The sequence below is a fragment of the Tyto alba genome, unplaced genomic scaffold (genome assembly GCF_018691265.1).
Source record: "Tyto alba isolate M040663 unplaced genomic scaffold, T.alba_DEE_v4.0 Super-Scaffold_16, whole genome shotgun sequence".
In the NCBI taxonomy this organism is placed as follows: domain Eukaryota; kingdom Metazoa; phylum Chordata; class Aves; order Strigiformes; family Tytonidae; genus Tyto; species Tyto alba.
Window position 1 is genome coordinate 18,430,139 of NW_024881278.1, and position 13,432 is coordinate 18,443,570.

General features: G+C 42.7%; 1 protein-coding gene across 1 annotated transcript in view; it reads right to left on the reverse strand.

Annotated features, from left to right (window-relative positions):
- Nucleotides 1–2,152, reverse strand: part of KCTD3 (potassium channel tetramerization domain containing 3) — a 28,140-nt gene extending 25,988 nt beyond the window's left edge. The window contains exon 1 of the mRNA XM_042789374.1: nucleotides 1,778–2,152. Within this exon, the coding sequence (XP_042645308.1) occupies nucleotides 1,778–1,851 (74 nt within the window). The 5' untranslated portion in view covers nucleotides 1,852–2,152. The remainder of the gene's footprint in view (nucleotides 1–1,777) is intronic.
- Nucleotides 2,153–13,432: the final 11,280 nt, after the last annotated feature.

Sequence of the window (13,432 nt, forward strand, 5' to 3'; positions counted from 1 at the left end):
AGAACATGGAGAGCTGGGGCCTCTGTACTAGATGCTCCAAAATGTAACTGCTGTCTGACAGAACAAAGTGTTAATTTCCTCTTCTCACCCAATTCTACCAGTGTCAAAACTAAGAGCTTCAGGTTTCTACTAAGGGTAACAGTAACTAACGAAGAAGAGCAAATGTGTATAGTATCCCACATTCCCCACTTGCCATCCAGACCATCCACTCCACTGTCAGCTTTGAGTCACTTGCCTTTGCAAGCTGAGAAACCTGGCTCAGATCTATTTTTTCAAAGAAGGTGGGGACTCCAAAGGATGTTGAGCTTGCAAAAGACCAAAACCTCTTACACAGAAGACTGGTACTCTTGCACGCTGTCTCCCTGTAAATGGAAAATGCCCATGCACACACTTCCTACTTCTTACGTATTGTTTCCCTATTAAAAGGAAAATGTTTATGCACACATTTCCTATTCCTTACATTCAAATAGTACCTGTTGACTAGAATCTAGACCTTCAACTAGAAATTAAATGCATACAGTTGTTAGTTTGCCTTACTCTTCATGCTTCTTCATGTTGGCAAGCACTCTGAGGATGTGCATTTTTTTTCCTGATTCATGCCCTGTACATAATTCTCTGTTCTCTGCAGAGGTATTTAATAAGTAAGATCTATTTAAAATTATGAGATTGAAGCATCTTTATCATTCCACTTGTAATAAAAACCTAAAAGATGAACTGGCCTATAATTTCAGAGAGAGTTCACTGAGGAACCTTATTCAGTGTAACACAAAATCTGGTCCAAGCCAACATCAAAGTTATCCTGAAAGCATCATTATAGGAGAGTTTTGCCTATGGAAGTTATAAGCAGCTCTTCTGGGCTGAACTGGGTTGTTAATATCTTATTATAACAAATAGGAATTCTGTATCAGTTTGTACAGCATCGTCCTTTAAGAAAGGCTGCAGCACACACTGTAGTTGTAAGAATGAGTGCATCTTCTGGGTAATGCAAGAAAATTCTTAAAATAGTAGTAGTGGTTTCTACTACTTGGAGGTGGTTTCACGTTGCATGCAGACTCTGGAAGACACATTACTGCAGTATTTACTAGCTACGGTAATCTGAATGATTTCATGCCTGAGCATTTTGACAGGAACATTTGCACAATTTATCACAGGGATTCTGACCACAGCTGTCCCACAATTCTCTCTCTCAGCCTGCCAAAACGTCCACATATGCCATGTTCCACACTTCCAGCATGCATTCGAATACGAAGCAATTCTTTATTCTGGCTGACAGCAGCAATATCATATCAGCCTTTTCAATACCTTAGTCTCTGAGGCTGGTAGATAGGCTGACTACTAGAAGCCTACAGATCTGACGGCAAAGCAGAGCTCTCCGTCCTCCTCTCTCCCGAAGCAGTATACCCAGAGACCCGTCACCGGAGCGCGTATCCAGAAACCCCCGACTGGCAGGCAGACACCCCGCAGCACCGCCGGCACCTCCCGCGTTAGGTACCCCCGGCTCAGCCTCCCGCCAGCACGGGGGTGCAGCTTCACTCAGGCCCCCCCGCGGGAGGCAGCACCACGTCCAGAGCGCGGAGCCCCGGCGGCCGGGTCCCCGGCGAGCCTGCTCCGCCGCCCCGCCGGGACGGAGCGCCCACCGGCCCAGCTCACCAGCCGCCGCGGCCGGGCGCCGCCTCCCTTCGGGGAGACCCCCGGCAGGCTCCGGCCGCGGCCCCTCACTCCCGCCCGCCCTCCGGTGCGCGCCGGCCGGGCCCGCGGCCTGTCCCCCTCGGCTCACCTGGTGCCGCCCACGTTGAGCTGGATGATTTCCCCGCTCCCGGCGCCAGCGAAGCCTCCGCCGTTCCCCGCCATCTTCCCCGCCGCCGCCGGAACCTCGGGGTCGCGGCGCGCAGCGGCGGGGCAAGGCGAAGGCGAAAGCGGCGGCGGCGGGGAAGAAGGAGGCGGGGGATCGGCCAGCGGGCCCGCGCAGCCCTCTGCGGCGGCCGGCGGCCGGGCTACGGCCCCGCGGGCTCCCCGCTGCTCAGGCCCGGCCAGGCCGCGCCGCCTCCCCGGTCCGAGCAGACGATGCCATGGCAACGCGGCAGCACCTGGCGGAGGGCGGCCGGCGCCGGCCAAAACGCCTCGAAACCCTTCGCGGAACGGGGCCGGCTGCGAAGAGGCGGGGACCCTCCTCCGACCTCCCTGAGGCGAGCTGGGGCGGGGGGGAAGCCGGTCAACGCCCTTCGGGGGAAGGGACGCGCCCGGAAGGGACCGAGTGCGCTCGGCGGTTCCCGGAGCGAGGGCCCGTGGCGGGGCGATGGAGCCGAAAAGGCGAAATTCTTGTCTTTTGTGTTTTTAAAGGGAGTGGGGGGAGCTGGCTGGGTCGCCATCAGGCACCAGCGACCCCAGCGTGAAGTAAAACCGCCGCCAGCGAGGCCCCCCCGGGCCTTGTGTCCCCCTTCGCCCGCGGGGATCCCGGGCTGCGGAGATCGTAGAAACACGGGGGCGTAAAAGCAGAAAATTCCTTGAAAACTCAACGAGAAGGAAGCGGCGGCACCGTGGAGCGTAAAGCCCGGGCTGCAGCCCACCTTCATTAATCAAATTCTATACCTGTTGGAGAAAAAACAATAGTAGACACGACAAATCTGAGCCCACAGTGCAATTTGGGGAAGAGATCCATCACAACAAGAGAAGGAAAATTGAGGAGGAAATAAATGACAGTGTGGTTAGCAGAGGAAGTAATAAACTTGTGGTTTAAAGTTGTGAGGGTAGGCTTTATGATTAATTCCTACACTCAAACAAGGAGAGGAATGAGCAAATATGAGCCCCATATTTTAATTTATTTTAAGTGAAATTTGCCTAGAGATTGAAAACCCACATCTTGTTTAAACCTAATGTTGGTTTTTGTTTTTGTTTTTTTTTTTTTTTGTGAGGATACATGGATAGAGTTGAAGCATACTCAAAAATTACATTTTGAAAATGCTGTGAGAATTATGGGACTAGTCTAGGAATAAACTGCTTGAAGTTACCTGGCTACTTCTTCACTTGCATACCTTAGAATTTCAAGTTTTATTCCTCTAGTCATATTGTGGAGCTCAGCTGACCAAAACTATGAAGATGCCCGCCCTTGCCAGGCAGTGAAGTATTTTGGAGAAATGACTCTGCTATCACAAGGACCTGTCACAATCCCAGGGAAACACACACCCACGTTAGGCTTCTTGGGCAACTTGGCTAACCAGCACAGTGTGTTAAGCTTAGGCAGGGAGTCTACAAATACTTCTGTAATGTGTTCTGAATATGTTAGCATTCAGATGTTTCTACGGTGTGTTTTGCCTTGCAGTCTAAGAGGAAGGGACAATTAAAAAGCAGCCAAACGTGTCACCAAGCCCTAGACCTTCATGCTTCTTGTATGCTTTGTACTCTGGCAGTAGTTTGGGTTTCTTCTTGGGCTCAAGAAGAGCCCCGCTTTTGGATTTCTACCAAGTTGTTTGCTCCTTCCCTGGAGTATATGATAGGAAATAAAAAGGTGTGCTCTCAGGCAGCGAAGGAAATCGAACTTCCTCTCCTATGTCCTGGGGGAGACCTCTAACAAAGTAATAGATAAACGAGTGGGACAGGATATTTATTTTCTTGCAGTTGGAAGGAAGACTGACACTCCCTACTTCAACCTGTCAGCTTTTAAAAGAAAAACTTAAGTCAGAGAGGGTTTGAGGCTGTGGATCCATACCCTTCGACCTACCACTGTGAAAAGACTGCGTAAAAGACTTTGCACCTATCAGTGTTTCCTATGGGCTATTTTGAGTAGCTCATTCAGGCAGCTGACTGAATTCTGCATTCCTAATTCAGTCATGTTTTGTAAGGAATCTAATAGCTTAGGTAGTCAAGGACTATAAATTGCACTGCAACTGGTCACAAGTCTTAAAGAAATAGCAGTGTTACCACTGCCTATATAAATGCTTCTGTGGCCCAACTTGCTCAGATCACTTTTGCAAAATATGTCTTAGGCTCCTAAATCACATTTGTCTCACAGTGCCTGAATGCTATTAAGTTTAAGATTTGCGTCTTCTTAAGTAAAACGTAAACACTGCTGGCGTTTGTCATTCAATTCATGAAATTCAATCCGGGAAGAAGCAGCGTGAGCAAATCAGCTGTGCATTAATGCATTCTCTGACAGCTGCAGTCCTCAAACACTTCCACTAGATGCCTCTATTGTTTTTAAAGTAAGATTCCAAACTGTAATTCCTGTTTAGCCTAACCATTTAAGGCGTATTCTCAAGACCATTTCTCTTGATGTTGCAATTAAAATACATGATTTGCAATCACTTAAAAAAAAAAACAAAAAAACAAAAAAACAAGCACATTTCAAAGCACACATCACATCAGCACTATACAACATTAATATGCAAAGCAATTTTATATTGCTAGATTCCATGATCTTTTTAGTCATTCATCAGAAAAAACCCACCAACTGTCAGAAAGGTTCACACGTAGCACTATGCAAAAAGTAGATATCAGAATTAAATATGCATGCTTCTGAGTGTTGGTTGTACAATTTAGGGAATAAGGAGGCCCATGCAATGGATTATTGGCAATGTGGTGATGTATATTGTAATCTGATCTCTTTAATTGCACTAATTCAAGCTAAGAGTACAAGGAAGGATTTCTTACCCACTTTTTTCCACTTGGGTATGAGCACACTTTTATTGTGGAGCATCCTGTTTTCTGGCCAAGAAGCTAATTATTCCATTCAGAAGATGGCAAATTCTGCTGTATAAATTGCATGCAGAGACACCTCCCAATGGCATGATTGCCCTTAAGCTACTTAAAATACAAGTCCAGGGAGGAATTGCTACTCTTTGGCACGTTTGCCAGGTACCTGTTTTGCTAAGTTACTACCTGAAAAACAATTTGGCTCCCCAAGGAGCCAAAGGAACTTACGTAATAAATTTATCCTCTGCCTCCTCAGCAGATCCATACTGCAGGAGATTTTGCACCACCCTGGACAGGCTTCTTTCCGACCACTTACACCAATGCTAAATGCAGTGCAGTAGTCTGTGCAACACTATGGAGTGGCTGAGATATATTTTTAGCTGATTATATAAAGCCCAAGTCAGATTTTTTTTTTTATTTTATTTTTTATAGTGTCTGATTTGGAAAACCAATTAAAAGTTTGGAAGTGAATAATTATTTAATTTTGATGATGATATGTGTTACATTATTATTGTCTAGGACTCTATTTTAAAATAAAAGTCACTTTGCATATTTGCGGGGAGGGGGAGCCCCTCAGCAATTTAAAGTCTCCATCTGTTTTTTTTTAACTATTTTCTCACAAAACGTGAGAACTTTGTGACAGGGATCTTGTCTCTATATCTTTCTGTAAACTGTCATCTTGATTGCTGGTGTTACACAATAATAATGCCAAATTAAAAATTTTCTACCATCTGCTCTAAAAGGAGGAGCGCTGGAGTCTCACCAATTTTGTCACTCTGGGAAATGATACTATGACTCACTAGGAACAATAGTTTGTGTGTGCTCAGTTTTTCCCCAGCTTTGCTTACGATTACTTAGCTTGAAGGGTCTAAAGTTTGAAGGTATTCACTTAAGAGCTGGAGTCCAATAAAGAGTACCAGAATAACTTTAAATAGGCCACAGGGGAGAGAGGAGGCTCATGGGACTAGGTGGAGTATGCATTTCTTCATTCCTGAACATATTGTTGTTGCTTGCAAATTGGGAAAACAACCTTTCTTTTCAGCTCCTGATGCAGGGCTGCACAGTGGGTGGCTACCAAGGAGGTTCCCTTTACCCAGAGCAGCTCCACCCCACAGCCAAATGAAAGGGATGTTGGCAGAAACATTCATAAAGGCCTTTTTTCCCCCTCTTAGAATGAAACGAAGATGATAGATCCAGGATCAGATCAGAAGCAGCTTCCTAGAAAGGGAAGAAAGATTCTGCCATGTCCTGTAAAGAATTATGTATCCAAGTCTGCTGAAGCCCTGGAAAATTCTTCAAACCTTAACTTTCAGAAAAGAAGTCTTAAAATCTTCATGTTCAACAAGTCTGGAGGAGATTACTATTATGCTCCAGCATAACAATTGTTCTCAGCTACCAAGTGTGGGATGTCCACTAATGCTGCTACAGAGAACTACTGAGTTCTGGTCCCAGAGGGCTGCCAGGACCACATGCCACTCGACTGCTTTTCTTTCAGAATTTCCGCAGTTGATTTTTTTCCCTGCTACACTAAAAAAAATTTAAAAATAATTTTCAAATCTACCAACTGTCTTTTTGAGAAGTTCCTCCTCTTCCCAATGCTCTAGACAAATTTAATATGAAAATAAGATATATTAATCACAATCTGATAATTTTCAGTATATCTTGTCAGGGCTGGGTGAGACTACAGACAGCTCTAGTACAGTAAATTTGCGTGTTATTTTACTAGTACATGCTGTGTCCACAGCGTGGGGCTGTTTGTTAGTACTTTGTTAGTACATGTCTATTGTGAAAGCCTAGGCTTTTCTGTATTCAGGACAGCAGAAGAATGCCACTGCTGCAGTCTCCAGCTTGATTTGAAAATCCCTTGCGTTTGTGTGCAATGTATGCATTTGTGTGCATCATTTAAGTCATTCAGCTAAAGTTGCCTACATTTTTGTATCGAGTCAGATTCTGCTTATGAACTGGATGTAGTTTGTAATCAAATATCTTCCCTAAGACTGCAATCTAACCTCGACAAACAGAGCTAGATTGTGGAAAATTAGCACAGCTTCATTTATGTTGGACTGCTGTGTAATCAGGCACCACTCCATAGCAGGCTGAATGTCCAATAAATAGCTGTATATACTGTCAGGTATGAAATAATAATAAAGGCACAGGTTGTAACAGACATTCACCTGAAACATTATTTTATTTTAAGCTTTTGTTCATTTGTCAAGGACTGTTCATCAGTCTGGGTTTGTTTGTAAGAGTCACAGAGAGGATTGAAGAGCATGCATCTTAGAAAAGACTTTCTTAAAGATAAGAAAAAAACAGCAGTTATGAAACTAATCCATGAAAAAATGTTATGTACTGTTATTTTGTTCTCTTTATGCTCCTGACATTTTTCAGCCCATCAAAGTTGATGATACTCAAGCATTTTAATGCGTGTTTTATGGTTCCTTGTTTCAGCTACAACAATTGAAGGGTTAGAGACAGGAACTTAATGTTCTGTATGAGAAGTCAGTACTGGAACACCAAAAAGATTTTTGACTTCTGTGAGCTAAAAGGACAACTGTTATTTGGCCTGGCATTCAGTATTATACCAGCAAAATAATCCCACGTAACACCTTCTTCTTCTGTTTGATTCTTATTCTATGTTTGCAATACCAGATCTAGATGTCTTTCTGAAAGGCTGAAAGCCACTGACAAAGAATCAAATCCACTGCATAAGCAAATGCCCTGTCTAGCATTTAGTTACCAATTCATGGGTAAAAATTCATGACATCTCTGCCATGCAGTCTTGTCTGCGTTCATTTTAGAGCCAACAGTTTGTCTTCCAATGAAGAAATGTTGAAGTACCTTTGTATTTGTGGACTGATCTACTCAACCACTCCTTAAAGACCGAAGTCTCATACCATACGACAGCACGAAGGGGCATGCTTTTCCAAAATATTTTCTTATTGGTTGGTTTTCAGTGTTGACTTTGGCTGCAGGAACAGAGATACCTGATAAACCACATATCCATATGTCTCTCAAATGAGCCCTGAAAGCCGTAAGGGTAAGAGAAGATCAAAGCTCCTTTCAGCTCATTTCTTCTAAAGAGTTAACCAAATGTAGTTTATACACAGAGGAAATTACAGTTGTCAAAACTGGACAGCTAGCTAAACCATGGCAATGAGAGGAAATACAACAAAAATGTCATAGTTGAAGTCCTAATACTGCCTACTTTTGTTTGAAGAGAACATGGAGTACTTGTCTCTATAAACAGCCAAGAACAATCCACATTCCTAGGAGTCCTTCCAGCTGTATCTACTGTTTACTTATCACATTGATGAGTCCTTTAAATCCACATATCCAGAACGCTCACCTGTGAGCAAGGTGCCTTGAACTTACCTTGCTTCACTTGCTGCAAAGAGTCCAAAATTCTGCTGCATCCATTTTTATTTACTGATGTTTTGAAATTACCCATATTTATGTGAATATCTTGATGAAGCTTCTGGAGGTTCAAAATAGATGTGTAAACACAGATACCAACCTGTTCTTCTTTACTGGTGATTATTTGAAACAGTAACACCTATTTATGTTAGCTCCTTATCTGAGTGACTGCCAACACTTAGCAAAATACTTGTGTGTGTAGGTATGTGTGTGTAAGTATGTGTGTGTATGTATATGATCATTGCTTGGTTCTAGATGGATATGGAAAGGCTAATTTTAGCAAATATTTTATTTACAATACTTCATAATAGCTCAGCACGTGCCTGAAGTTTTTGTCTGTGGAGAGGAAGACTGCTCTGGCCTATTTTGTCCAGAAGTTGTTGGAAGAGGATCACTTGTACTCCCTATATATCTTTTCATCTGAAATTTTGAATTATGTTGGCTGCCACCTGCAATCCATCTTTTCCTTGAGTAAAAGAACATGTTTATCTTTATTTCCTTTTTTGAAGGCATGTTCAGTAGTGAGCTCTTTGATTTACATCACTCTATTAGAATAAACCTCTCCAAAAGAGGCGAGTTAAGCCATGTTTATGGCTGTTTTACCATAAGCAGTTTGAGTAGTTACTAGAGCAGTGCAATGCAGCCAGAGCATACTAGTGAGGTAGCATACAGCTAGTGTACTAGCTGTTGATATATGGGCTGGATGAGGAGACAGTGAGGTGGATTGAGAGGTGGCTGAGCAGCCAAGCCCAGAGGACAGTGATGAGTGGCATGAATTCTAATTGGAGGCCAGTAACTAGCCGTGTACCCCAAGGGATCAATCCTGGGTTCAATCCTGTTCATAAATGAACATTAATTCATCTTCATTAATGATCTGGTTGATGGGGCAGAGTGTATCTTCAGCAAGCTTGAAGATGACACAAAACTGGGAGGTGTGGTTCATGTCAGAGGGTCATGCTGCCATCCAGAGGGACCTTCAACAGGCTGGAGAAATGGGCCAACAGGAACCGCATGAAGTTCAGCAATGAGAATTGCAAAGTCCTGCACCTGGGGAGGAACAGTCCCAGGTACCAGTATATGCTGGAGGCTGCCCAGCTGGAAAGCAGATTGGCAGAAAAGGCCTTGAGGATCCTGATGGACACCAAGTTGAACGTCACTGATATTTGACCAAGCTATTAGTACCTGAAAACCTCAATCCCAACCATTCAAAAGCAACCTAAACTTTTAAAGAACAGTCTGAGAAACATCTCTTGGAATGGTTTTCAAATGTATAGGTTTCTTTAGCATGTTGTTATTGGACCTTTTTTTTTTTTCCTAAAATTTTAAATAAAACTCCACCTATGAAGCAGCTATCCCTTTCTTCCTCCTAAAATAAATTGTAATTAAGAGTCTTCCAGGGGGGGCAACTGGGAAGCTGTGGTTAGGCCAATACATGCAGGGAGACAGAGCCTTGATCCCCAGCTGCTGTGCAACACAGCTGCTTGTTCCAAACTGGCCTGGGTGGTGCATAAGGAGCTGAAAGACCCAGAGCCAGAGAGGGGGAGAGCCAGACTTTCGCAGGTCACCTGGAAGACTCTTGACAATTTTACCTTTCCCTTATTTGTTCTTTCTATTCTTGACTTCATTGCTTATGATTTCCAGTGGCGGGTTTTTGTTTATTGTGGATTTTTCTCTCAAATCTTAGAGCTGCACTGCAGAAACTTCTGTTATTTTGGCATAGATTGCTAGCATTATGTCAAACAACAAGAAAATCTTAAAATGCAGGATCCAGTTCTAAGAGCATATAAAGTTAAGGGCAACACTGCATTATTTTCACACCTTGCCAGAACTCTTTCTTACCACAGAAGCAATTAATGTTGCATCATCTTTCTTTTCATATTACAGTCACAGTGCTTGACTTGGAAAAGGTAATTTTCAGTTTTCTGTATTACAATCACAGACACATGAAATCTTATTCATGAAAAATTTCGAATAAAACTTCTGAAATCTCTTTAGAGGCCAGAAATGAATAATAATGAAACCATCTATTGCTTGGTGAAATGGACTAATTACAATGAAAGTTGCCAATTTTTTTTTTCTTTTTTTTTTTTTTTTATTCCATATTTCTGGAAAAAAAATAAATCCCACTCTAGAAATGCTGCAGAGATGGAAAAAATTCTTCTGTTGCTGTGTTTCAGCTTTGCACAGCAGAACTAAGACTTCTGTTCAAAAATCTATTAAAACATTATCTTAGCTAATATTACTGGAAGGACAACAATTACTAACTATGGAGGATTTTTCATTACACAGAAGTGTCCAGTCATGGCCCAAACAGAGACCATTACTGTCATTTCAGATTTATATCAATTAGTGTTCTGTCCTTACCTTGCATACTGCTTTTCATCTTGTCATCAGTTATTGAAATAGAAATATGAAAGATTTCCTTGGGGGTGTGGGCTGGGGAGGGAGAGGGCGTAATTTAGAGGAGGTATTTGAGGGAATGGGATGTGAGAGAACAGCAGAAGTCACATTTTGGAGAGAGCGTAACACTTAATATTGAAAAGTCCTTGGTTTACCTCTATTTCAAAAAGAAATTGAGTGAGGGGATCTTTCAGACTTCGGCTATAGTAATAAGAATACAAAAAGTAAATTAGAAGGTAGAAGAAAATATGAGTGTTCTCATTTGCAGTCAGTGAGCCAAGTAAACAGAAGAAAATGCATCTGAAATACAGGGATTAAGGACAGAAAAAAGACTTTCCATTTTTTACTCACTGTATCATGCTTTTAAACAGGATTAGCTATGCATATGTATAATGAAAATACCCATAGTTACACTACATGTTTAATACAAGCAAAATGTCACCTCATGGTGCTAAGAAACACATCATTTTGTTGTTTAATAATTTTCTGCTGTAAGATTTCTGAACTGTTCTATGGTAGTTTTAATGTTGAACATTGGAGAAGGCAGTCATTGAACTGGCTTAAAAGGAGATGACTTTAAAAGAGTGTGCACCTTGCTGTTTCTGAAGTTGTCTGAAAATCCAAATATTAAGGCATGCAAATTAAGTAGTCATTTTCAAAAATCATAACTGTAAAGTCCAATGTCCTGTAGCAGTCCCTTGAGTCAGAGTTAATCGAATTCTAGCTATGGATTTTTTGCACCCGTGTTGGCAGAGAAATGTTATATAATTACAGATTACATAGCTGATTGATGGCAACTTCATGAGTCACACAAAAGGATAATGAGCCATTTCTTTAATAAAAAGTATTTAATGAGTGATGTTTCTACTTATTTCTTTCCCATTTAAATGGATACTTTAGTTTTATATCTGTGGTTTCCTACATTTCCAGAAAAATACTTCACATATTAGACCATACATACTGATTTATGAATCACTGGCTTTTCTGATTTTCCTTAATGGTTAGTTTAATAACATGAGATGTGAAAAGCCAGTCAACAGCATGTCAGATAAAATGTGAGTCTCAGTTTACTGGGAGTGAAATACCAACAGTGCAGTTTCACTCCAGGCTTCTTTATAGAACTGTGTTGCCCTAATGTAATTTAGTAGTCTACTCCTATTTAAATGGAATTCTCACCTGATATAGAAAAGACTTAATTTTAAAATGCTGTAATGTAAAAATATATAAATAAATAGATTTAAACAATAGATTTACCTACTGTTATCTGAATTTGTTTTTCTTTACTTCTTTCAGAATTCATAGGATTATAAAATAGAAAGACTCATGTTTTTAAACAGCCGGGGATGACTTCTCTGGTTTGTAAATCTTCAAATTGATTAAATAAGCAATTTATTAATATATTACAGTATTTCCCTAATCTCAGAAACATATTCTATTTTAAAAAAAAAAAAAAAATCTGTTACATTTCTCCAGTTTTGCATCTCTGCATTTCTCCATTTCCACCTTGTTAAACTATTTTTCAGACCTCTCTACCTCGTACCCATTCAGTATTTGTGCCCTTCTCAGAAGGCATTCAACAGGTAGCTCCAAACCATTTACTTGCATTTGCCACACACAAATGTTCAAGTTACTGTCTCCCATGGCCACCAGATTGTGGTTCCATAGAAAGAATCCAGTTTCCAGCTAATGGAATAGCCCTTTCTTTTCTATTCAGGATCACGGAGTTGAACTGAAAGCCTAAACTGAAATAGTACTGTTTAATCGTATCTGGACTTAATGCCATAATTATACTAGGTTCGCTTACAGCACAGCACAGATGCTTTAATAATTTTCAGGCCTTCCTGAAGATCACAACATCTCCTCATAGTACTTCCTGCTGAGGCAGTGGTCACTGCCAGGTGCATCTTTAGATCCAGGTAACTCCCACAGTGACCACAATTATTAAACTAAAAAGTGTCTTCCTAACCCTCGACACTTGCTGGATGTCTTATGCCTGGAAGCACAACTGTACTTTATCTTGTGCAAAGTAAATGTGCCTGGTTTTATTCTTCATGTCTGATTCCTGTAGATCTTCCTTTTCTTTGAATTACATAATTATGAGCCTTCAGAGTGATTTTTTCCCTTTTTCAGTCAAGCCCAAGGAAATAAATACCAGTGAGGTTACTGCTGTTGTTAGGGGAGAACAGCACCAAAAAAGTTTGTAGGCACTAGTATAATTTTCCTATTATTCACTTTTATTCCAGGAATAAGAAATATGGTGGTAGAAACTGCATATGATAAAGCATAGCTACTACACAGTATGTACAGTTTTAATTATGCCGCTTGATGTGTACCTCCAAGTGTAACGGAGAAGAAACAGAGTGTGGGTAAGAAGCGAAGCAGTTGAGGCTTCTGCGTCAAGCCGTGGCAGCTCACGTGAGGTGTCAGGGACTGCAGCCCGCTGCTGCACTGGTGCTGTGCCCGCTGCTGCACTGGTGCTGTGCCCGCTGCTGCACTGGTGCTGTGCCCGCTGCTGCACTGGTGCTGTGCCCACTGCTGCACTGGTGCCCGTGCCCGCTGCTGCACTGCTGCTGTGCCCGCTGCTGCACTGGTGCCCGTGCCCGCTGCTGCACTGGTGCCCGTGCCCGCTGCTGCACTGCTGCTGTGCCCGCTGCTGCACTGGTGCTGTGCCCACTGCTGCACTGGTGCTGTGCCCGCTGCTGCACTGGTGCTGTGCCCACTGCTGCACTGGAGCCCGTGCCCACTGCTGCACTGGTGCCGTGCCTGCTGCTGCACTGGTGCCGTGCCCGCTGCTGCACTGGTGCTGTGCCCGCTGCTGCACTGGTGCCCGTGCCCGCTGCTGCACTGCTGCTGTGCCCGCTGCTGCACTGGTGCTGTGCCCACTGCTGCACTGGTGCTGTGCCCGCTGCTGCACTGGTGCTGTGCCCAC